Here is a 25795-nt window from a genome sequence, read left to right as displayed (position 1 = left end):
GTGGGGGGATTATTTTGATTGTGTTTGGGGGTGCTAAAATTAGGTTTTATAAAACTATAATTAAAAATTTAAACGAGTAAAAAAATTACTTATATATATATATATATATATATATATATATATATATATATAATATATATATATATATATATATATATATGGTAAGACTTACAATCCCTCAAGGTTTAAACCTTGGAATCAATGTAGGTATATATATATATATATATATATATATATATATATATATATATATATATATATATATATATATATATATATATATATATTTTTTTTTTTTACCTAAGCTTTGTGTCTTCTGTATATAATGAGTTTTCCACTGGCATTTATTGTTTGTTGCTTGTACATGCAGCCGTGACGTAACAACAGACCGTCCCCTGGCTTTCCCCTGCCGCGCTCGGTGTGAACAGTGGTCTGGGGCGACGCGCAAGGAGGCGGCATGCACGCCACGCCCAGTGTGAACGGCCCTTAAGGCATTGGTTTTCATCCTTTTCTTAAAACTGTACCCTTTCTGTCTGGAGGTTTCACCCCTTTACAATTTTCTCAAACTGAATGGTAACACAGTTGCAATAAAAGGCGAAATAATCTGTGAAATTCAGTTTTTCATGTTTATTTAATATATAATTGATGGCACAATAGTTTGGGACTGACAAACTATGGTTTATGACAGAATACCAAACATTGTTTCTTAAAACTTGTAATTATAAGTCTTGGATGCACAGAATCAAAAGATAACATTTGGGAATCTCTGGCTGAAAAACCCGCTTGACCTAAGATAACATTAGGTACTCCAAGATCAGTGCTAATCCAGTTCTGTGAATCCAGATGGATGTCAAAAGTACTGGCATCCATTCAGAGTTACATTTTCAACACAGCTACTCAGGGGAGTGAAACTGAAACAAATAGAGGATATATAGACTTGTGGTCACCACTGTGTATTGACAGAATTGAAACCTGCAAGCACATTTTGTGGATATTTGATATCAGATATATGCACTGGTAACTGACTCTATCTTCATAATGTCTATTTGCAATCCAGGAAACACAGTTCACACATTCTCACGGAGTGTGATTTTATTAATTTTTTTACACATCCGTGCAGATTCTCACATGGCTTGTATTTGCTTGATGAGTGTTTTTTACAAATACTTTTGATTCAGTGGTTTCTGAGTGGCGAATAGTGAGAGTAATGGCTGTTGCTGGTGTAAGATTTTCATGTGCATGTTTGTGTTATATTAAAGCAGACTAGATGCATTCAGATTTATGTCTCTGGACTTGCCAAATTGTCTTCAATGGCAATGGTTCTGTACCACTGGGCCAATGGCAGCACATCAAGCACCTACAATGCTCATTTATCTAATTTTTATCATTTTGACTATAGTACCAGTGGGGTCACAATGGTGTGAACCATTCATTATCCAAGCAATCCATTACTGCACCACGGTACCATATCAGAATTAGTTAGGTTGCTACCAATCAGGACTGTAGTGTAGTATTAACATGGATGGCAATGCTGTGGTCTGCTAATGGTTCTGCTAGGGTTTCTTATACTGAGATTATAATCAGATCCACATGGGATTTTTGGTTACACCATGAACTTTTTTAAAAATCCAATCTCTTTCACACAAAATTAAATCTGGATTTATGACCAGACAATATTGTTTTTTGTGATATAGGGTGTGTGTGGGCTGCAGAACATGACGGAGGGTACCAGCTGCAGAGAACACTGTAGACCAGGTCACAGAGGTGTGCAGAACATTCAGAACACTGTAGACCAGGTCACAGAGGTGTGCAGAACATTCAGAACACTGTAGACCAGGTCACAGAGGTGTGCAGAACATTCAGAACACTGTAGACCAGGTCACAGAGGTGTGCAGAACATTCAGAACACTGTAGACCAGGTCACAGAGGTGTGCAGAACATTCAGAACACTGTAGACCAGGTCACAGAGGTGTGCAGAACATTCAGAACACTGTAGACCAGGTCACAGAGGTGTGCAGAACATTCAGAACACTGTAGACCAGGTCACAGAGGTGTGCAGAACATTCAGAATGGTTTTTCCTTGCAGATCCTTGTATGATGGAGGTATTATGTACCCCTGTTAGCTTTTCCATTGACAAGTTTTAAATCCTAATGGATCTCCTTGGAAAACAAGAACAATTCAAATATTACATCTAAAGTCAAATTAGTTATCTCTCTTTCTCCAACAGCTCTTTAAGTTTGGTGGTAGAGCATTTGGGGCATAAGTCATTAGAGATACACATGTTGTTCTTAGTCTTTGTTGAATTAGATGCCAGTGCAAGGGGATGGCTAGATGGGTACAATGCAGGCAAGAACTGTGCAAGCTTCCCCTCACAGCTCTGCAGGCAAGTGAAAGAGAAAAAGCACCTCAATCCTGACAGTCCAAAAATACACTGTCCTCAGGAAGTGAAATGCATGAGTTGTGTAACCTACTAAAAAATACATGTGGCCTCTTCATGGTAATTATTGTGATCCCTTTAATTTTCCCAGACCACATTTACTTTAAGGGGAATGCCCATTGTGATTGCACACCTGTATAGAATACTATACAGTTTCTTCAGGTATGTGCATTTATAGCTACTCTGCCGCTCAGGCACGCTGAAGCGGACAATTGATCCTTGGGCTCTGTCCTCTAAATTTAGCACCCAACAATGGCCTATCCAGTCCTCATCCTGCACTCTAAAAGGCTTTGTTCCGAATAAATAAATAAATAAATAAATAAATACATAAATGATAAAAATAAAATGCCTGCAGTTCATTTTTTCTTAAAGACAATACTTTTACAAAAAAAAATAAAAAATCAGAAAAGGCAGTTATTTGAATAACCCTTCCACAGAGCTTGGGGGAGAAATTTCAAACATTTGAACTTCCTTTTGACCCTTGACCAATTTCCGTGATGTGACAAAATACACAGGGCTGCTTTAGGATTAGGATTTCTTCAGGGAGATACACCACAATGATGTCAATTTAGCCTCTCTGTGAAAACCTTTGGAAGTCCCAGGATACCCACATGAAATTAGCTTAGTATTTAGGAAACTGCCAGGCCTCTGGTCTTGACAAACAATTTAGCATCAGTAACTAAGGTTCAAATACTGGAACTCCCTATCCCAGCTCTGCATCCACCCCAAAACCCAATGTTCTGCCCAACCAGGCCTACAGTAGCCATCAACAACCCTCCCATTTCCTCTTACTAAGCACTTCCTGTTTGGGAATGTCAAAGGTCATACATTTACAACATGTAATGGATTATATTACATAAAAATTGTGCCAGAAAGGTTTTTTTTTCCTTGTATGCAAAAATCCTCCTCTCTCCTTCTCATTCAGAGGGGAAGGGTGATTCACTTGGGTCACAAACTCTACATTTTGTTATTGTGCGATACAGAAATGTACTTTTGTCCTATTTACAGATTCCAATAATAATAAGAATAATAACAATAATAATAATCATAATAATCATACTCAACTTCACCTTTGTAACAAAGTTCCAAAGATGTTCCACAGTTCCAATCCTCTTAATTTATATTTCAGAGAGCAACAGTGTCATAACAGAGGAGTTTGGACCAGCCCATACACATGTGTGGGGACAACTGCGGACTGCAGCAAGCTACCAATGCTACAGATAGGAATCCATGAACAGAGGCAAAGGCAACCTTTGTTCCAGGGTCCATTACACAAGCATGGTGGCAGACAGGCTTGACTTCTTTTGACCTTCTTTCTCTAACCTTAAGATGCAATTCTTGTAATTCCAAAAGTATGACGCAGTAGACAGAACTCTGAACTGCATTCTGCAGTCTGGCTGAGTGCTGTAATGCTTTACTGATGGTCCTTGTCCTGTCGTGCTGTTCTGCTTGTGAGGGTGGCTGCTTGGGTGTTTGACACAAAACGATGTTTACAATTTTCTTACCAAAGCATTTCTTTCTTTCACCGTATACCTACTGGTGTAAGCCAAGGTTATTCCTGCCTGGATCAACATTTTGGTTGTTGTGGATGTTTCCCAAGAAGCACTTGGTCCAGGATTAGGGATTTCCCATCCTTCTGAGACATCATGTTTTGAATTTTTTGGCAACATTTATAGATTCAGAATCATTTGTGCATCCTGCCTCCCAAACCAGATGGCTTTGTTACTTTTTATTTTTACAGTATCGCTGCTCATAGTTTGTTAACTTTTTTGTTTGTGTTTACAAATATAAAACAAAGATTAAACTTTTAAAATCTGGAATCTGCATTCCCTGGTTAACTTCTTGTCGCCCCCCCCCCCTCCCCCCGAGAAAATGCTTACAAAAGAACTGTGTGCTTTGTTGGGCAGAGACAAATGGAGAAACAAGCTGATTTAGACGCCAGTTGGTTGCAAAAAATGCAGGAAACGGGAATATCTGTGCTTTTATTTAAGAGGTTCTAGCTCTTTAAAAAGTGGTTTTCTTGGTCTTCGAACAGTGACCTGCAAAGAAAGAAAACAAGGTGGCGGACAAAAAACACCTAAGCCGGAGGTAGCGCTTTCTTTTTCTTTCTTTCCTTGTCCCTCGAAATTCACTGCCTTGTGTTTATGTTTCTAATCACTACTGTAAAACACAAAATCTGATTGAGAATAAGGCAGCCTCCCCCCACTCCCCCACACCTGCAGCAGTAGCAAGCTGTTTGTGGGGGGGCTAATCTGGTGAAATCCCAATTACCTCAATGTAGTGTTTTGGAGAGGAGGAGGGAAGAGGCAGCATGGAGGATCCGAAGACAGTCTTGTTGGTATCTTTGAGGTCCGTTCCTGCCCCGACTCCTCTCTCATTCTCCCTCCCTTGGGCCTTCTGGCATCAGAGGCTGGTCACAAGCTGCATCTGGCCATCTCCTTCCACCTTTCCCCCTTCCAGACCTACTTGCACCAGGTAGCCCTCCCCACTAAGCCTCCGAGCCTGGGACTGGTAGTAGGCTTGAAGTTGCCCTCGAGGCACTAGCGCCGGCCGGCTGCTACTGAAGTAGAGCTCATCAGGGGCTTGGGCTGAATGAGGAACCACTTCCACTGCTTCAGGGCTGCTGTCTGGATACGGGGAATCCCGAAGGTTGGTCATACTGGTGTAAAGAGAGTCTCTGTTTGGGGACTGAAGCTGACCCTCAATTCCTTCAGTCAGCTCAGCCGTGTAGCTTTCTGACTCCTCTGGGTCACTCTGATAGAGGATAGACTGTGCCCTCTGCAGGAGCAAAGGTTCCTCCAAAGCTTTGTACATCAGCTCGATATCGATGCTTTCTTGCTCGTGAGGAGCATCTGGGACTATGGCGTCATCCTCGCTGCCACCAGCCCCAGGATCGACACCTCCTCCCAGGCCACTGCTCCCGCTGTGCCCCTTCACTAGACTGCCTTTGTCTCCCCCAGTCCCACGCAAGTTGTTGTGCACCAGCTCAGAGATAATCATCTTTTCAAATGCTGCGGCGTCACTCAGGTTGCGTCCTGCTCTAGGGAGAGGAGGGGGCCCCCCTGGGCTGTTACTGCTACCCCCCAGGAAGTCGCAGCCCCCAGCACTGCCCACTCCAGCTCCACTCCGCAGGGAGTAGCTGTTGTTGAAGTTCCCATTTAAAGGCAGGGTTTCCATTCCACAGGTGTCACGGCTTTTGGACAGGGTGTTTTCTGAAGAAAGAAAGAAAGAAAGTAAGGTATTCAAGAAACATATATTGTATAAACAAACTATCCTATTTAGTATTACATCATATAAAGGCCCCAACTTAATTCCTTAAATACAAATCACTCCCATAACAAATTTATATATACAAAATACTGCAAATGTATTTGATAGGTGATTCACAAAGAATTAACTTTGTTACATTTTTGTTACAACAAATGTCCTATCAGTTTCAAGTGCATGCCTCTTTTAGGCAACATTTTGTTGTTATATGGTTATATTGTTGACTTAATAAGGAGTTTTCACGTTAGTTCATTTATGTTGCTCTAATATTATTAATCATATTTTAATTTTAAAGTACACAGTTATGTTACATAGTTAACTTAATTACTATTTACTGCAAGCTGACCACCATCTTTCAGTTTAGCTAACAAAGGATATTTATTTTGTCTGAAATGTCCTGAATATATATTTTGATTTTTTTCTGCACATTCATCAATTATTATTTTTTTAAACTTTATTTTGCACTGCAGTTAAATCTTCTTTTTCACATAATTGATCTGTTACTACGCTTGGTTACCCATGCTTTCAGTTAGTGTTACACCTGTTTGGTCATTCCACCTGAAGGATAAAACTCCCCCCCACTTCAATGGTTTCTTTGTGGCCAGTAACAAACAAGCTGCATCCACTATTGACTTCAACATTTGTTGACCCAGAAGACACCACTGAGGTGAAATAACCCAGTGTAACTGATATCCTGAAAATAAGGCATATAAACTGAGAACTTTCTTTAACCTAGTGTAGTAGCATATTTTAAAATTAAAATACATACTTGCTTACAACTTCTTTCAAAATTGTAACATGGATACCTACATTATGCAGCTAATGGATTTTTTTTTAATTGTTCTAATAGATACAATCACTTTAATGCACTCTGTTCAATTGTGAGACAGTGACTACCAGGCTCATTAGAAATTTAGACTGGGGGCCTTGTGCTTGACAGGCAAAGTTCAATGGGAGTGACGTACTTGGGTCTCTGAAGGTTCCTGGTGAACCAGCGTCGATGGAGGGCAAAGGAGAGAAAAGAGAAGAGAACAAGACAGTCAGACAGGCAGGCAAATCTCCCTTGACAGCTAGATTAATAAGTAATCAAAAGCTGGAATAACAAAAGCAGGAAGGCTGACCCCGGCGCAGCACAAACCCCAATGTGAATACAGCCATTACCCCAGACAAACAAGTAGATACTGGGTATTGATTGAGAGCTGTGGTACTCTGAACACAGACGAACACCACATTGATCACATCTGGTGATCTTTGCAGAGCCTTTACACAGAACTCATTTTACAAACAAACAAAGAAATATTATAACAAGGCCCAAAAATGGTCCTATTCAATTCAATGGGAGTCCTCACAGTCTATAAACATAACAAAGAAAGGAACTGGTGGGCTTCCCTTATACAAGTTCCCCAGAGTGTACTGAACACAATGAAAGCATGGTAAAGCACAGGTAAGCGTTGTAAAGGACAGAGAGGTATTAAAGCATAACAAGAGCATGGCAAACCACAGTGAACTACGGTGTGGCAGAGCAGAGCTCTGCCCTGTATAGATTGGCAGGGATGGGGTTAAATTCCCCTACCTGCCTGGGTTTACTGTGTTCAGATGGCTGGGGTTGATTGGAGTAATTAACAACCAATCAGCACCCAGCTACCTGACATAAAAGGAGGCCTCAGCTTCCCATTAGTGAGAGAAGGGAGCTGAGGAAGCAAGCAGATGGCTGTGCTTGCTGTTTTGTGGTTTTTGAATTTTCTGATCCAGTGAAGGCATCGCCTAGCCTGGAAACCTTTATTTTGTAAGTGCTTGGTTATATGTGTTTGAATGCCTTTGTTTTGGCTCTTGTGCCCTTTTATTTTGTGTGTATTTATAATAAAAGTATAAATTTTTTGAACTGCAGCCTGTCTCTGGGCCTCTAACCACTTGCCAGCCTGTCACATGGTAACAGCATTCACTGTATAACCATGGGAAAAATGCAAAAATAGTGTGTTAAAATACCGTGGTAACTTTCTAAGTGTTATCACTTCTGAAGATGAAAACACATCGGTGTCAACAGTTTTTAAAACTGAATGGTCCACTTTTTATTAACAAAACAATAAATAAATGAAATACAATCTTTTAAATTTAATATATTAATTTCTCTCGATGTCGTCTTTCAAATCTCTAAATCCCCATGTGATCAGCCTGTGAAGCCCCAGACTTTCATACCAAATGCAGTCGATCAGTACGTTCCAATACTGGGGCTGAGAGCGGTTGTGATGGACTGTCACGATCAAGTGAAAAATAAACAAATCCCCTGGGCCGGATGAGTTCCTCCCAATAGTACTCAAAGAAATGAAAAGATTTATTTACAAACCGCAAACCAAGATCATGCAACAGTCTCTTGACACAAGGGTTGTACCGACAGATTGGAAAATTGCAAATGTAATATCGATCCACAAAAAGGGAGACAAAACTGAACCATAACTACAGACCAATAAGTCTGACTTCTATTATATGTAAACTTACGGAAACTATAATAAGATCCAAAATGGAAAATTACCTATTTGGTAACAGTATCCTGGTAGACAGTCAGCATGGTTTTAGGAAAGGGAGATCGTGTCTAACTAACTTGCTTGATTTTTTAGAGGATGCGCCATCGACAATGGATAATTGCAAAGCATATGACATGGTTTATTTAGATTTTCAGAAAGCTTTGACAAAGACCCACATAAAAGATTCATTTTCAATTTGAATGCAGTAGGGATTCAAGGAAATTCATGCACATGGATTAGGGAGTGGTTAAGATGTAGAAGACACATGGCAAATGACATTTAATAAAGAAACGTGTAAGGTACTGCATGCAGGCAATAACAGTGTGCATTATAAATACCACATGGGAGATACTGAAATTGAAGAAGGAATCTATTAAAAAGACCTAAGAGTTTATGTTGACTTAGAAATGTCTTCATCTAGACAATGTGGGGAAGATATACAAAAGGCCAACAAGACGCTCGGGTATACAGTGAAAAGTGCTGAATTTAAATCAAGGGAAGTAATGTTAAAACTTTACAATGCATTAGTAAGACCTCATCTACAATACTGTGTTCAGTTCTGCTCACCTCATTTAAAATATATTGCTACTCTAGAAAGCGTGCAAAGAAGAGCAACCAGAATTATTCCACCCTTTGCAGTCCATTTATTCAACGCTTGTCAGGCCCAATTTATTTTCACACACGCTGTTTAAAATATTTTTTTCAGAGTAAAACAGGTTTAAAAGGCATTGAATCGCAAAAGGACACTCAGTACTGTATCTCTAACCAAGCCCCACCTTTTGTTCACTGTATTTTTCACATACCTCTTTATAGACGTGCATACTCATAAATCCTCTCCTGATCACTCGTTTTATCACCAAACTCCTCAATAATGCGATCCAAGTCATTATTTATTACTATAACATTAAATAAAAGCTCTGTAATTGTCCATGATATTCTTTGATCGCTGGATGCAGAAGCAGCTATTTCCTTTGTTATGTCCGTGTTATCTAGAAAAAACGATAGGGACCTGTGCTTTTTACGACTTTTTGATGATGTTGGACAGGGTCCGACATCAGACTGGAAAGGGAATTGTAATGTCGAACCTGGTCCGACATAGGTCCACATAGGGTTAAATGGCATGGCATATGCAGACAGGCTAAAATAATTTAATCTATTCAGTCTTGAACAAAGAAGACTACGTGGCGATCTGATTCAAGCATTCAAAATTCTAAACGGTATTGACAATGTCGACCAAAGGGACTTTTTCCATCTGAAAAAGAAATAATGACCAAGGGTAACAAATGGAGATTAGATAAGGGGCATTCAGAACAGAAAATAGGAGGCACTTTTTTACACAGAGAATTGTTGGAATCTGGAACCAACTCCCCAGTAATGTTGTTGAAGCTGACACCCTGGGATCCTTCAAGTAGCTGCTTGATGAGATTCTGGGATCAATAAGCTACTAACAACCAAACGAGCAAGATGGGCCCAATGGCCTCCTCTCATTTGTAAACTTTCTTATGTTCTTATGACAAAAAAACAAGGTTCAAGTTGTAAAGATTTCCATGCAAGAATATGCTGTAGTAACTGCAGGCATCAGTGAGTATTAGAAAAAGGAAAAAGCAGTTTCATATCAGGACTGACTGACATCCCTGCAAGACTGAGCTCACCTAATGCTTGTAGAAGAGCCTGGAAGACTGGTGCCAAGAAAAGACACAGTATTTGCAGCAGAGCATGCTTATTGTACTGGGAAGTTATAAATGTTGCCTTTTAGCGATATTTGGTGGGTGAGAGCTGGGGCCCTTAATTGCTGTCTAGCACTACCAAATTTCTTATTCACACCCGCCTTCCCTGTCTAGTGTTTTGTTTTACAAACGTTCACACTGCATCCGAATAGTGACTCAACCTACTCAACTTGCTTCAGCAATGTCGAAACGTTGTCGCCTTTCTTCTTTGTCCGACTCAGATGACTTCATAATTGACTGGCATAAATGACTGGCATAATTTCAGCTACCCTCAAATCCTGTGACCTATGCCTGTTGAAGAATTTAACCCTGGGGAGTTCGCCCTCGCTTTTTGCATTTTTCCTGACGTTCTCTGCTCAGTCTACCCATACCGCCGTGACGAGCTGGATCAATATCTATTCTACAACGTGGACCTCTCTGTAAGATACTGGGGTACCTGTTCTATGAGTACCACAAAGCTTTCTCACAAAAAGCTGCTTCCACAGCGCATCCTACCTCCCTCTGTTCAAAACCAACTGCAGGCTCATTCAAACCTGGTCAATGCTCCTCTGCTCCACGCTTAATACAAGAGTATCTGAAATTACAGATTTGTAATAATTTCAACACTGCTGTTTGTTACCACAAAACCTGCAGATATCTCCACATCTTCTGCGGGGACGCTCACTCAAAATCCATCTGACCATCCATTCCCAAATGACAATCAAATTTATTGTTAGTCTTCACACCTATAAATATTCCAGCACTAGAAAAAGTGCTTCAATATCACCCAGACAAACTGTTTACTTTCTATCTAACTGACGGTTTGTCAAACGGATTCTTCACTGGGCTTTCCGAAATTCCAACATTCCGAAATCTTACATATGCAAAAATCTGCGTTCTGCCTTAATCGAACCAAAAACTGTCAGCTCTCTCATTCAAGCTGAAATCGATAAAAGCTTTATGGTTGGTCCATTCATAGCTCCTCCTTTTTCTACCTATTGCATCAACCCTTTAAGCACTGCAGCTCGCAAATATTCAGGAAAAAAAATGCCTCATCATTGACCTATCAGCACCTCGAGGAACCAGTATATCTTGTATAAATGATCTCATTCCACAAGACCAATTCTCCCTATATTACGTCAAGATATCAGATGCTATTAAATCCATAATAATAGCAGGTTCCAGGCTGGCTAAAGCCGATATCTCAGATGCTTTCAAAGTTATGCCCATCCATCCCTCCCTTTGCCACCTGTTCAGTATCTGCTGGGAGGGTGAATACAACTTCACTACTCAGCTTACACTCGGCTGCCACAGCAGCCTAAAAAAATCTGACACTCTGAAGCACTTTGCTGGATTCTCCTCTACTCCTACCATGTTCCATTTCTCCTCCACTTAATGGACGATTTCCTTCTTATCTCCCCTCCATCAGACCCTCCTGCTCAAGCAATCAACCATTTAAAAAATGTTTTTTTCTGCTGTCGGCATTTCACTTTCTGAATAAAAAACCATCAACCCAGTCAAGTCACTGGAATTTCTAGGAATAACACTTGATACAGAAAAATTCAAAGCCAGACTCCCTCCTGTTGAACTGGAACACATTTGCTCTCTCATTAATAGCTTCCAAGTCTCCTCTTCCATCAAAAAAACGTGACCTATTACCTCTTCTCAGACATTTCCACTTTGCATTACACATCACCCCCCAGGGTAGAGCGTTATTTTCTAATCTTCTGGCACACTACCTCAAAAAACTTAAACTCCTTCATCAATATATTGCCCGAAGCCAGAAAGGATATAAAGATGTGGGCCACATTAATCACACACTGGAACAGCCTCTCTCTGTATTATGAAGACTTTACCCAGATCAGGTCGCTCTCCCAACCTGAGCAGCCGGGCAAGCAGGAAACTGGTTCGGGATGTCACTCTGAAGCCAACAATGACCTTGAGAGATCTGCAAAGTTCTGTGTCTGAGATGGGAGGCAGTGTTCACACATCAACAATAAGTCGGTCCCTACACAAAGCTGGCCTGTATAGACGGATGGCAAGAAAGAAGCCAAAAAGCCTCATCTTAAAGCATGTATGGAGTTTGCAAGAAAAACATTAGATGATACTGCAGACATGTGGAAAAAGGTTTTGTGGTCAGACGAGACAAAAATTGAATTTTTCGGTCTAAATTCTAATTGTTATGTCTAGCGTAAGCCCAACACTGCACGTCACCCAGTCAACACCATCCCAACTGTCAAGCATGGTGGTGGCAGCATCATGTTATGGGGATGCTTCTTTTCAGCATGGACTGGGAAGCTTATCAGGATAGAGGGGAGAATGGACGGTGCAAAGTACAGGCAAATCCTTGAGGAAAACCTGTTTGACTCAGCCAAGACTCTGAAACTGAGGAGGAAATTTACATTTCAGCAGGACAATGACCCGAAGCACAAAGCCAAATCCACACTGGAGTGGTTGAACAAGAAGAGAATTAATGTTCTTGAGTGGCCCAGTCAAAGTCCTGACTTGAATCCAATCGAAAATTTTTGGCGAGACTTGAAGATTTCAGTCCATCGATGATCCCCAACAAACTTATCAGAACTGGAGCAATTTCCCTGTGAAGAATGGGCAAAAATTTCACCATCCTACTCTGCAAAGCTAGTAGAGACCTATCCAAAAATATTCATAGCAGTAATTGCTGCAAAAGGTGCTTCTACCAAGTACTGACTTAAGGGGCTGAATACTTATGCAACTAGTAAAAATTTCACTTTGTACATTTTCTTTGCAAGTTTTGCTGACATTTAACCTCTTCATATAACAGTGTTCAGTTTAATGACTACAGCTTTGAATAAAAAAAAAAGTTTGTTTGAAAAACTATGCATACAATATTTGTAATTCAACAAAATGTAACATTATTGGTAGGAGGTGATTACTTCTGCAAACCACTGTGTGTGTGTGTGTATCAATATAATGTGCGTGTTTAATAAAAAAAAAAAAGTCTGCACAGGGCATTTGGAATTACTAGACAGACAGTACAGAAATGTTAAAACAAAGCGGTGACTTTTTTGGTCTGAGATTTTATAAAGTTTTGAAGGACATGTCTGTGTCTCATCTTGCCTGCTCTTGTATTGAATGACACTGCAATTAATTAGGTCTGTGTAGTAACTAATGCTCCAAATAAAATGGTAATCATGATCACATCTCGAATGGGGTTTTAATAAGCATCACAGCGCATTTACAATCAGCCAATTCTGGAATGTCATTGTAATTAATGAGCCCGAAGCTTCTTGGCCGCTGCAATGAGAAGTGACTGGCCATGGAGAACACCAACCACACTCCTCACATCTCAATTACATTAAATAAGAGGAGTGCTTGGCATGTCATTTATTACACTGTGCCCCTACTGTAAATTACATATTACACCCCCACAGCTACACACTGCTTTATGCAGTATATATTGCACTACTAGGAGTAAATGCATACAAAATATATGTGATTTATAGTGGAGTTTATGTACAAATATGAAAACATTAGGTTACTATCATAACCCTGGTTCCCTGAAATAGAAATGTAACCATTACTGAATGGGTATTAACCTCTTTAAGGCCCGAAACCTAAATAAATATACTAAGCCGAGCATCTGTGACGCAGTCATGCCTGACCCGAGGGCATAACAGGACTGCATGCACACAATTCAGTGTCATTTTTACATTTCTATTTCAGGGTTCAGGTACAACAAGTAACCATTACCAAATGGGTCACGATCCCAAGATTGCTGCACGACCGGAATGCTACAAGGCTAAGCCAAGGCTGCCTTGTGAGTTACCATTCTGGGCCACAGCAACAAGTAGCTCAGTCTCAAAAACTGAGGGAGAAACTCACCTCTATGCCTGTGTTGTAAGGGTCAGAAGCCACCTTTAACCCTCTAGTTCCAAGCCAGAGGATCCACAACATTTAGTAAAGATATGGGGAGTAGCTCACACCGCTGCATTGCAAATGTCCTTGACAAATGCACCCTGGAATAAAGCTCACAAAGTTGCCATGCCCCTGAAGGAATGGGGAGTGAGCTTTCTGGAGGGGGCCAGCTCATAGGCATTCATTTGGACAGCCTCTGCTTAGGCAGGGCTTGACCATGGGACCATGTTCGGCAAAAGGCAGGATTGGTATGGAGCACAAACCTTGTCTTGGCCTCTGTAAAAAGTAAGCAGGCTTTCGCTAAGGAGAAAACCTGCATCTTGCTCATCCACTTTGCGAAAGTGATAGCAAGCAAACAGTCGCTTGAGCAATAATATTTCAGCTCAGTTGAATGCATGGGCTCAAATGAAGGCTTCAAGAGTGCATTGAGCACCATGTTTAACTTCCAGCGAGGGACAATGACCTTCATTGGCGGCCAAAGCCACCAAACCCCTTTCAAAAATTGTCCCTCCGGGAATTTGAACTCCTGGGGTGACCGTGCCAATTTTAACAAACAGGTCCTGCAAAAATTACTGTATTATTGCCATGGGACAAGTTGTGGGGTCGAACCCATGAGGCAGACACCACGTCTGTTAGACACTCCACTTATACCTGTACTGGCAATGTGTGGATGCTGCTCTGGCATTTTGTAAGGTGTCAATAACACTATTAGACAGACCCAGATGGTTCAAATACAGCCGTTCAGGGGCCAGACCCAGAGCTGCAGGCTCGATGGGTCAGTATGTCGTGAGGTTCCCCTTGCCTGACTGAGCAGGTCACGGCCCTTGGGCAGTCTCCAGACTCTTGGGACTATAATGGGGCTACTAGGCACACCTTGGCCCAGTCCTGCCTGATTTTCTCTAGACACAGTGGGAAGGCATACAACACTTGCCTTGGCCACTGGTGTGCCAAGGCATTTACCGCCAGTGTGTCCCTGCCTCGTATTATTGAGAGCCAGAATGGGCACTGCGCTGGTTCCTGGGAGGTATATCTGAGATATATCTTTGATCTTCCGAATCTCTCTCAAATAAGGCTACAACCTCGGGGTTCACCTCCACTATGAGGCGCAGGGACTGTCCTTGAGAAGAGTTCTGCTGCCCAAATTTTTTCATCCCGGGCAGATGGCTGTTTCCACCAAGAGTGTGCCTTTAGACTGTAGCGAAACCCTGTCAATAGGTGGTCGCGGTTCAATGCGGGCTGAAAAACCCTGCTGTTTATCAAGGTTTTTAGAGGGCACATGTGCAGGAGACCCAAAGATAGGGTCTGAGAAGCTGCTGCCATTAAGTTTCTGGAACTTCAGTACCATGAGCGCCCTGTTGAGCTAAAAAGCTGTAACAGGCAGCTAGTGCATTCTGACATCTGACAGAGTGGACAGCATAGTCCTGGAGTCCAAGCACACTCCTAGATAGGGGGCTGTCTGAGAAGGCGTGAGCGGCTCTTCGCCTGATTCACCTTAAAGCCCAACCATTGAGGTGGCCAGTGACAAGCTCCGTGTGAGACGGCACAGATGAGCCAGTCCTCTAAATAATTGAGTAATCTGATGCCTTTGAATCTCAGTGGGGCCAGGATAGCTTCCATGCACCTCAAAAAGGCACGGGTTGCTAGAGAGAGGCCAAACGGCAAGACCTGGGGCTTGTAAGCTGTTCCCTGAAAGGTGAACCGCAGGTATTTCCTGTGCACCAGTTTTATGGGGATGTGGAAAATGTCTTTGAGGTCCACCGTGGTTAACCTGTCTGAGGTAGAGGATTGGACTGAGGCCATCATCCCACTTAGGCACCAGGAAGTACCTGGAGTAGAACCCTTCCTCCAACTGGAGGGGGTGTACTATACGAATAGCCCGTTTTTACAACATAGCTGCTCCCTCCTGAGGCACCACAGCGGCGTCCGACGTTGGAGTTAGGCCCCGGAAGGGGGGTACCATGTTTTGAACTGCAATGAGTAGCCAGTTTGAAAGGTAAAAAGCACCCAGATGTCTGCGGTGCACTGACGCCAATACTCCAGATGGTTCTCTGAAAAGGGGCCCCAGGCCTGTAGCAATAATGCCAGCGCCAGGTTTTTGTGGGCCCCCGGCAATGGACTCCAGTGCCCCCCACACAATTAACAGAAAACAGAACATGCACTTTCCAGAAATAATATTTTTTTAATTTGCATAGAAAATTTGACAGGGTATTTATTGCAGTTTTTTATTTTCTGTTTTTGTAGCCTTTTCCTTCCATTTTTGACAAACAGATTTTTAAATTATTATTATTTTTTTTTTAAATTTAGTCGTTTCCAATTTTTTTACTTCGGTTTCCTCCCCAATTTAGTGTGCCCAATTATCATCTGTATCCTTGGCTCACCGCTCGCACCCCCCACACTGACTTGGGAAACGGAGGCTGGAGCGCGTATCCTCCAAAACACGCGCCTGCCAATCCATCACTTTACACACTGCGGATCCACAGTGAGGCCACCAGACCTATAGTGCCGGAGGACAACACAGATCTGGAGGCTCCACTGCAGAACCACAGGCGCCCTATTGGCCTTAGGGTTTGCTGATGTGTGGTGAGCCATGGATTCCCCACACGACCTAAGCCCTCCCTTCCTGGTCATGGTTGGCTGTGACCTAGCCTGGTCTTGAACCTGCGATCCCCAAGCTATAGGGCACATCCTGCATTCTGCGTGGAGCAACTTTACTGGATGTGCCACTTAAGAGCCCGACATCGAGATTTGAGTTTCTTTTTTTTGGAGGTTCCAGAGGCTTGGCAGGTAAAATTTTTTAAATTTTTAAAATTTAAAATCATATAATTACAATTATAGTCGTATAGGCATTATGCTAATAATAGTATTATGATAATGATGCTAGACAAAACGCTTGTCAAATGAAAGTCTTGATTTGTGGAAAGTAAAAGTGTACCAATTACAGGATGTCTTTCATTGCCACATTTGTATAACGTATGTCGAGATCAGCCAATAGCTTTCGGCTTTACAGAGCCCTGGGGAGAACGGAAGACAATAGGGATTGAGAAGATACGGGACTAAGGGAACAGGACGCAAGCAGGAAAAGAGAATAGAAAAAAGAGGGAGCTCTGAAAAGTTTCACTGCACTGCACGCATACAGTTTAGTTTAGTGAAAAGTACAAGTTTCTACTCCTAAAGGCAGCTTGAGTAGGATAGCTGGCACAGGAATATTACATTTACTCATATTTGCATTTTTAATTCTGTATGTGTGTGGGCCCCCCTCTGGCGTTGGGCCCTGGGCGCTTGCCCGGGTTGCTCAGGTGCTGATGTCAGCCCTCTGTGGCAGCAAGCCCCTAGAGCTGCTGCTCACCTTGTGGCTTTGCCTGAGGCTTTTGCATCTGCGCCGGCTGGAGGAACCTATTATATCCTCCGCAGTGAAGAGCCGCGAGCCTTTCCGAATACCACCTCTGGCAACAGGCCATGGGGGGAGGATGCAGCCACCCCTTTATTGTTGGGGAAGAGCACTGTGCAGAGTGAGGGATGCAGAGTGCTTTGCAGAGCTTCAGAAGAGACATTTTTCCAGCGTACGCTCGGAAAACTTGCAGAAACTGCAGTTTATCAGTTAGTACTCACATGAGACTGAGGGAAGCCTGCTTGTTAGTAAACTAACAGCCCTCGTAATGGTGTTGCTAAAGCTGTCACCAAAATTACATCAAGGTGCTGTGGGATGGATTCCTCAAGCAGCCTCTTGGTCCTGTGCAGCGCTGCTGAGCCCAGCTAGTTAGCCCTAGAGATGGACTTGTTCATTCACAAGATCTCTACTAGTTAGCCCTGGACATGGACTTGTTCATTCACAATATCTCTGCTAGTTAGCCCTGAAGATGGACTTGTTCATTCACAGCAGTGCACTGTAGAGGTTGTGCGTTCTTTCTCAGTGCAAATATTTTTTTCTATCCCAGACTGTTGGGGAAACATTTTATTCATTATTGTAAAGAAGGAGCACAGTCCTTGTCAGGAACATTGCTGGTGTAATATATGGATTCTAAAATGGTATATCTTGCGATAGACAGACTCAGTACTGTATAGGTATACCCTGTGATGAACCTGACCTCATAAAGGCTTAAATCTTTAACCCTTAGCACAGTCTCCAGCCACTGAATGAATTAGACACTGACCTGTCCCGCTATATCATTTTGATATTATAATGCTGTACTGGTACTCTGTCTTGAAATTCAGCTAGGGTTGTTTTAAGAAATTGGATATATTGTGTTGAAATACACTTTGCTTGCAGAGACACATTAAAAATTCACAAAAAAATAAAAATAAAACATAAATAAATAAATGCACTTTGTTTTGGAATGGTCAAATTTGGAAGCTCAGTGTTCTCCCTTGTGAACCCAATTTATTTGATGACCTCTGGAAGTACCTTGGTTAAGTTGCAAGCAATTTTTAACAGCTCAGCTAGGTTAATACTGAATGATCGATATTCTGCACATCTTTCTATCTTATATAAGTCCCTGGGTTGAGTATACCACAGGCTCTCAATTTGTCCACTGTGACGCCTGATATTTACATATACATTTCATGTATTGAACTGAAAAAGAATCCTTTCGGTATATGAAAGGTTAATCAGACATTGTGCTGGCAGATGGAATTTTCAGGACACAGGCTTCCGACAAGCGTTGCATCCTTTGCGTGAAAATTGGTTGTCAACACTGTCATTTTAAAACACATTTGTGCTGCTCCTATTAGCTTCTATTTTTATCTCTGGAAGATGGAATCAGACGTGCCAATACATCTGAATGTTTTAAAACAAGCCACTGTAGCTGCAGCAGAGCTGTTGCAAGTTCACAAGTTAGGATTTCTGTGATGGTATCACGGTGAGAAAGCAAACAAGGTGAGAATTGAACTGCACATTATTTAACAGAGAAATCAATATGAAGTATGCAGAGCTCCAATAATAATAGAAATATCTTAGATACAGGTGTGGGCTCTCTGCTAAAGCTTCTGGACTGGAATTTCTTCACTGGGATTGGTATTAACCAGTTCACTCTGCTGGTAATCCATTGCAATGTAATGGTACCATTATCAGAACCAGAGACAGCGTCCTACCATATCAGAACCAGTGTGTCTACAATTACTGTTCCATATCAGTATTAGAACGGATCTCAATGGGGTCTGTAGTATCAGGGCCCCTCTGACTTGTCTGCTTACCAGTGGAGTTGAAGACGCTTGGGGAGGTGGGGTTGTACCCCACTGATTCAGCCAGCAGGGTGTTGTAGGGGCTGGTGCCTGAGCGAGTCTGTAGGACTGGGTTGGTAAGCAGGTGGTTCCCCATCGTAGCTATAGGAAAGAGAAATAGAAAGAGGAAAGTGTCAGTTTTAATCAGGTGCAGAGATTGGAAGGCATGTCAAGTGTAGAATAGTACATTATAGCCAAGGCTGTTTATTTGAAAAAAAACAAAAAAACTTTTATTACTTCGCTTTAGCAACAAAGCCCTAATACAGTGTGAGGATGGAATGGATCTGACTTTCACTACTTTAAACGCCAGGGCACAGTGCAGGTCTGGCTTCCTATCGTTAATTAACACTGATAGACACGATTCCAACCCAATCACTGCCAGCCGTGCCCACGCTCACTATTGAGAAAGAGAGGGACGTCTAAACCAGAAACCCTGTGAAACAACCCCAGGGCAAATAGAATACAGAGGAGGCATGGCATTCTATATTACAGACCCATGTGTGCGGGTGTGACAGAGAAACATCTCAAAACTAAAGGTAAATCCTCTGTGACCAACGTAGTGGCACAGCAATGGCATTGCTTCTGTACAGAGACAGGTAGAAAGGGTAGCTATTGATAGAATTGTGGACCACTTCCAGATTTTGCCAATTGTATCACTATTGTTTGTATGATAAAACACATACAACTGCATTGGATTGCATCAGAATAATTTTACATGCCATTATGGAAATAAGAAATGTACATTCAATTACTACAATTGTGTACATTAACTTTGGATACAGAATCTGGTCTAGTATACAACGCCTTTTTGTTATAGTACAGTTCACTCTGTAGGGCTCCCATTTGCACACTGCACCCAGGACTGGTGTTCACAACTACTTTCAAATAAGAATATTATTGAAGTGATCAAGAGGCAGGAATTTGATGTTAAATAAAGGACTGCTGTATTAATAGAAGAGGTAGAGGCACATAGGGCAATACATGTATTATTTAAGCCAGCGGTCCCCAACCTTTACTGATCCATGGGCAATAGAAATGTAACATGCTGAGGGGAACACCTTCCCAAGTCACTCTGTCTTCTTGAAGAACCATCTTTAGAAAGCCAAATATAGGATATATGTACTGAAAACAACTTAACACTTGCTTTCAGTTTTAAAATGAACATTTCCATTTGCTTCGCACTTACATTAAGGATCACAGACAACCAAACCAAAATGGGTATTGGGTATCCGTCAAACGAGATCTATACATTGACTTCAAGTACTTCAAACGCAGTCTCACACAAGTATGTGGATCTGAAAAAAGCACTTATGCATAGATAAATTAAAAGGGGTACTTCTGTTTCTCCACAAGTGTCCAAAATCCCTTCTCAGATGATCATTCTGAAGAGTGATTATTTCCATCTCTAGGTCGGCATTGTCACGTTTCACCAAATATCATGGATGCAGTTTCACTGATATCGGTGTCAGCTAAAGGGTTTTGAAGGTAAGTGGCTATGGGTTCCATGTATTTGAAGTCATCAAATCATCTTTCATAATCTACTTAAATTTTTTCAATTTGTTCAGCATAAATGTCCTTGTCGAAGGATGCATGTTCTTCCTGCTTCTTCGCTAGGCCAGGAAAGTGTGTGAAAACTCCCTTCTTGATTTGAGCGCTCCACAATCTGAGCTTCCTTCGGAACGCATTCACTGATCCAATCAGCTGTGTCAAAGTTGTGTCCTTCCCTTGAAGCTCAAGGTTCACGGTGTTCAGTTTAGAAGTCAAATCAGTAAGAAACGCTAAATCGGTGAGCCACAGTTGATCACTGAGCTCTTGGTAGTGTTCATTTCTTTCTTCCAAAAACTTTTTATTTCTGGAAGGAGTTCCTGAAAACGCTCCAAAATTTTTCTCTTGCTGAGCCATTGCACTTCTGAATTAAAAATAAGGTCACTATACTGCGCATCAAGTTCAGACAGCAGTGTCTTGAACAGTCTGTGTTGCACTGCCCTGGCTCGGATTGAATTGACAACTATGCTCATGACATACTGAAAATTGAGTACTTTTGCACACAAAGCCTGCAGATGGATGATGCAGTGATAGTTAAAAAAATAAGGAAAGTCAGGGTCGTTTTTGCACATAGCAATGAAGCCGATCCTAGCATTGCAGGTGCACCATCAGTTGTTATTGACACAAGTTTTTGCAGAGGGGCATCGATCTCCTGTAAAGAATGTTTAACAACAAGATAAATATCTTCACCGCGTGTTTTGCCTGCCAATGGTACAACAGCCAGTATGTTCTCTTTCACACTACAATCCTCAAAAACTGCCCTGAGAAAAATGCATAACTGAGCCATGTCGCATACATCTATTGATTCATCAACTGAAAAATTCTCAGAACATTAAATCATGTTTTAGCATGCAGGTCACATTTTTTTGACATTGCTTCAGTCCTCCTTCTTACCAAATTTCCAGAGAGCTGAATAGCTTTAATTGCAGACGCAATTTCCGAATTGAAACAAAATTTCAGAAACCACAAGCATGGCTTCCTTGATGACCTCACTGTCTTCAAATGGTTTCTTGTTCTTTGCAAGAACATGCACAATTTTGAATAACGCAATCGTAGCTGCTTTAGACTTACTAACATGTTTCTTAAAACAGACTGTTGAGAGGCCAAGGCTGTCTTCAATTCTCTCACCTTTACTTTCCTCAAGTTACTCTTCGGAGGGTACTCACTTGCAAACTTCTTGTGGTGTATGGTAAAATGTCATTCACCGCTGTTTCTCTTCGCCACGCTGACATGTCCGTGACAAATTAAGCACACACACTTTCCATGGGAGCTTGTAAAGACAAAATCTTCTTCCCACTCTTCTTTAAAGTTGTATGTGTACGTTCTGCTCTCTGTTGTGGAGGACCTGTGTCACGTTCGGCCATTATTAAAATGCAAAGCTCTCTGTACTTCTCTTTCGTGCGCAAGGAAATATAGTTCAGAAACCGAAGCCCCGTTGTCATGGGAACGTGATGTAACACATTCCTAATGCGCATTGTATAAACTGCCTGCCACTCAATTGGTACTGTGTAATGGGTGGGGAGGTAGGTAGGGATTATCATTATGTTTGTTTTTTTACCGCAATGCGATTTTTTAAATAAAAAAAAAAAAAAAAAAAACATATACGGTATATTATTTACAGGGGCCGCAGGCAACACTGTAGGGTCTGGCGGGCAACATGTTGCCTGCGAGCCACGGGTTGGGGACCACTGATTTAAGTGATAGAACCCATCGATGCGGGCTCTACCATGTGGTAGATGACCACGACTAGAGTTCTGTGTCCCGAGCCGAAGGCAAGGGCGCTAACGAAAGTCAAGGTCATCTACCACACGGTAGAACCTGCACAGAGAGGGCTCTGTCACTATTAAAAATGATTTATTTATTTATTTTCTCTTTAAAAAAAACTTTAAAACCTATATTTACCTTGCACTTCTGACATTTCGCCAAGTAACCACTGAGGAAAATAGTCCCTAACATAATTAGAGAAAATATTATTATTATTATTTGGTTAACACTTATTTATTGGGGTCTTACTATATCTTAGTATCATTTATCTGGGCATGTACAATTGTTGATTAGTCAGCGTAGCACTGAGTCAGACTCAAAACTTCTTGTTGGAGGCGGGGCGTCATTCAAGCTGGCAGGCAGTGGATTGGCTGGTGCGGAAAGAACTGAAACAGGGTTGGCAGTTTGACTGGCTGATTTTGAGGGAGGGTGTTGTTTGGATCCAGCTGTGGACCAATCATGTCTTTCCTGTTGATTTGCTGTCCAGTAGCTGCGGATTGAGCCTTCCTTATGATGTCCTGTCACAGACATGATTTCACTTGTCTCTAGACCAGCGTCAGAAAGTAAGTTTAAGTAGCTTTTTATGTTACCAGATTACTTCTAGATTAAATGTTAAGAGAAAAATCCGGTATTCATGGGCGGATTGACTTTAAATTTAATTCACAGTTAAGCACTTCAATGATCCAGTGGGCATCTGTGCAAAATAGAAGCCCACTAGATCTGGAAACTGATTGGCTGTTCGCACTCAATCGTTTTCTAATTATAATAATTATATAAGGTACATTATTTCATGGCACTGACATTACTACATGTAAAGTGTAAAGTACTTGACTTATCTACCAGTAGCAGCAACTATTTCATTTTCTAGTGGCACATGACATGCCGCATCACGTTCCCGCTGGCTTGTAATGCACTCGAGTTTCAATATAACCACAGCTTACATTCTCAGGGAATATTTCCCGGAGCCCAACCAACACCCCCCCTGAGGGTTTGTAAAAAGCAAACATGGTTTGTGAACTGTTTGTAAAACGTAGATAATGTACAGCTAACTTTTTTTTGGGGGGGGGGATTTGAGTGCATGTTCGTGTATTTATGTACATTTCAGTATTTAAGATACCGTTAGGTCTTAACATTTGTAAGCAAAATAAATTAAATTAAAAGCTTTAGTAATTAAAATGAATCTGCAGTGTGTTAATCCTGATTGTTCTGTTTGTTCAGTTACTTGTTCACAGTGTGTGTTCATAAAGTCAAAGCCTCCTTCTCCTGGCTTTAGAAAAGATGTGACATTCCTGTGTTGTTACTGTCATATGCTTAAGTAAAGTTGCTGAAACTAATCAGACTGTGTGCAGTTGTTTTTCAAGTCATCGTTCAAACTGGAGACTAGTTGCTATTGTATTGTGATTACTGTATTGCTGCTGACAGAAAACACTTTCTCAATTATTATTATTTTTTTACTTTATTTGCTATACTAAATTTAAATAGATAAGATAGGACAGCGAGGAAGCAGAATATTTTACATTGTCAGACAACATTCGGAGGGCATGTGCACTACAACAACAGAGACTTTCTTTCAACAAGCAGGCAAAATACATGAATACTGTATTTTCTAATTCGTTATAATGTTTCAAACTAGTTAAGCTTGTATATTATCAGGCAACCAAACCAATATCTTGTTTCAGGTCTGCCGTTAGTAGTGACTTATTTCAATCACAGAAACAAAGCAAATACATTGTGTCAAGTTTACACAGCAGTTAACTCATTTACAGCTGCACATGATTAAGCATGCACACATAGCACTAGCAGCAGGGAAAGGAAGGACAGACATACAGATACAGATACAGAAGTGGCATCCTGTTATGCTTTTTTAAAATTCATATATTTGTTATTAATTTATGAATAATATTGTTCGTTTTTTACGTTTTGCCATTTTTTCGTCTTAGGTTCTTTTCTTTCTTTGATTTCCTCTTTCTGTGTCAGTCCAAACGCACACCATTGCTACTTAGGGTTACTTTGCTTTTTATAGTGTGTTCACTTGTTAAAGTTCCTGATTGCGGCACTAAATAAAACTGGTTTCAGTGGGTTTTAACGCAAAGCTCAATTGTTTATTAGGGACCCCATTGCGCTGCTCATCAGAATCGCTTTGGCAAGTATGTTAATGATAACATGCCCTGGAATTCATGCCGACCCATTGTGATGGGGCAGGGGCTCTATAACGGCGCAGGACATGTCTTCAGAATACCATTTCAGCGTAATCGGGGGTTAGCGCCGTTTGCGTTTGCACTCGCATTTGTGCTCAGAATACAGCTCTGTGTGCGTGAAATGTACTTTGGGTGAGTAAACTGCAACAATGCCTTGAGGTTGTGAGTACTTTCAATAAATACTGTATATACTTGAATGCTAATTTGGTAAAGGAATGAATATATATATATATATATATATATATATATATATATATATATATATATATATATATATATATATATACTGTATTTAAAAAAAAAAAAAATTCCAAAGCTGTAGATGGAATATACTTAACAAAAAGGCCTGCATGCACATAATATGCATTTCCAGTAAATTAAACTAAAACAAAATAAAATAAAAAAACACTTTCTTGTGCTTCTCTCCCTCTCCAAGCCAACAGACATGCTCCCAAAAATAATGTTAAAAAACATTTTAAAGAAACTGTACCGATACTGCACTACTGCAAATAAATAAACGATAATATTGTATTCCTTACTGATCGCCTTGCTACAGCAATATAAACCATCCCAGCTCTCTCCAAACACAGAATACTGTATTTATTATTGTGGCAGTGCGATTGCCCTGCACAGTGGTAAATTAGTGTTGGTGTGGTTTATATGTGGGAATGGGTTTATTTTGTGACGTTTTGGGACTTGATTAGTTTGATTGTATTATTGTTTACAGACGGGCGCTCGACTGAGACTTGCTTGCTATGCTTGGTTGAGGGAAGGGCAGCAAGTGATTGGCTGTGCTGGTCCTCAATCAGCAGGTGGGCGGGTCTCGACAGTGTCCGTCAGTTTAAAATCATCCGCGGGAGATTGCTCGGGGCTGCTGCAAGGCCTGCCGTTTTCACGGCACCTTTTGAGTTATAGTTTGGGGTATTGTGTTTTATTTTGCACTTTTTGTACGGTTTACTGTATCTGTCCTCTGTGCATTACCATCGCTGGTAACGTCACATGACCGCCTTTATTTTACTTTCGTTTTCTGTTTGTTGTTAATAAATCCTGCGCGCCTGTGCCGGCGTTTCAACACCACGTCTGTCTCTCTGTGTGCTTGAACAGCGGCGACCCACCCGTGTGACCCGAGGAAGACCCTGTCACAATTATATATAGATTTACCTTCCCAAAGTGTTGTTGACAGACAGGTAAATTGGTATATTAGGTTGAGAAGGTTAAAGATGCCGTTGATAAATCCTAAGGCT

General features: G+C 41.3%; 1 protein-coding gene across 3 annotated transcripts in view; it reads right to left on the bottom strand.

Moving 5' to 3' along the window:
- Nucleotides 1-4841: 4841 nt before the first annotated feature.
- The window catches only part of adgrl1a (adhesion G protein-coupled receptor L1a), a 248753-nt gene continuing 227799 nt past the window's right edge, over nucleotides 4842-25795 (bottom strand). For 2 of the 3 annotated variants that reach the window (XM_041235761.1, XM_041235762.1), the window contains 3 exons: nucleotides 19018-19146; nucleotides 6671-6688; nucleotides 4842-5650 (listed from right to left, as the gene is read on the bottom strand). In XM_041235761.1, the coding sequence (XP_041091695.1) occupies nucleotides 4842-5650; nucleotides 6671-6688; nucleotides 19018-19146 (956 nt within the window). The remainder of the gene's footprint in view (nucleotides 5651-6670; nucleotides 6689-19017; nucleotides 19147-25795) is intronic. The other variant, XM_041235763.1, reaches the window with a different exon arrangement.

This window comes from Polyodon spathula, chromosome 38 (assembly GCF_017654505.1).
Source record: "Polyodon spathula isolate WHYD16114869_AA chromosome 38, ASM1765450v1, whole genome shotgun sequence".
NCBI lineage: Eukaryota > Metazoa > Chordata > Actinopteri > Acipenseriformes > Polyodontidae > Polyodon > Polyodon spathula.
Note: the sequence above shows the minus strand (reverse complement) of the source record. Positions and strands in the feature narration are given on the sequence as shown.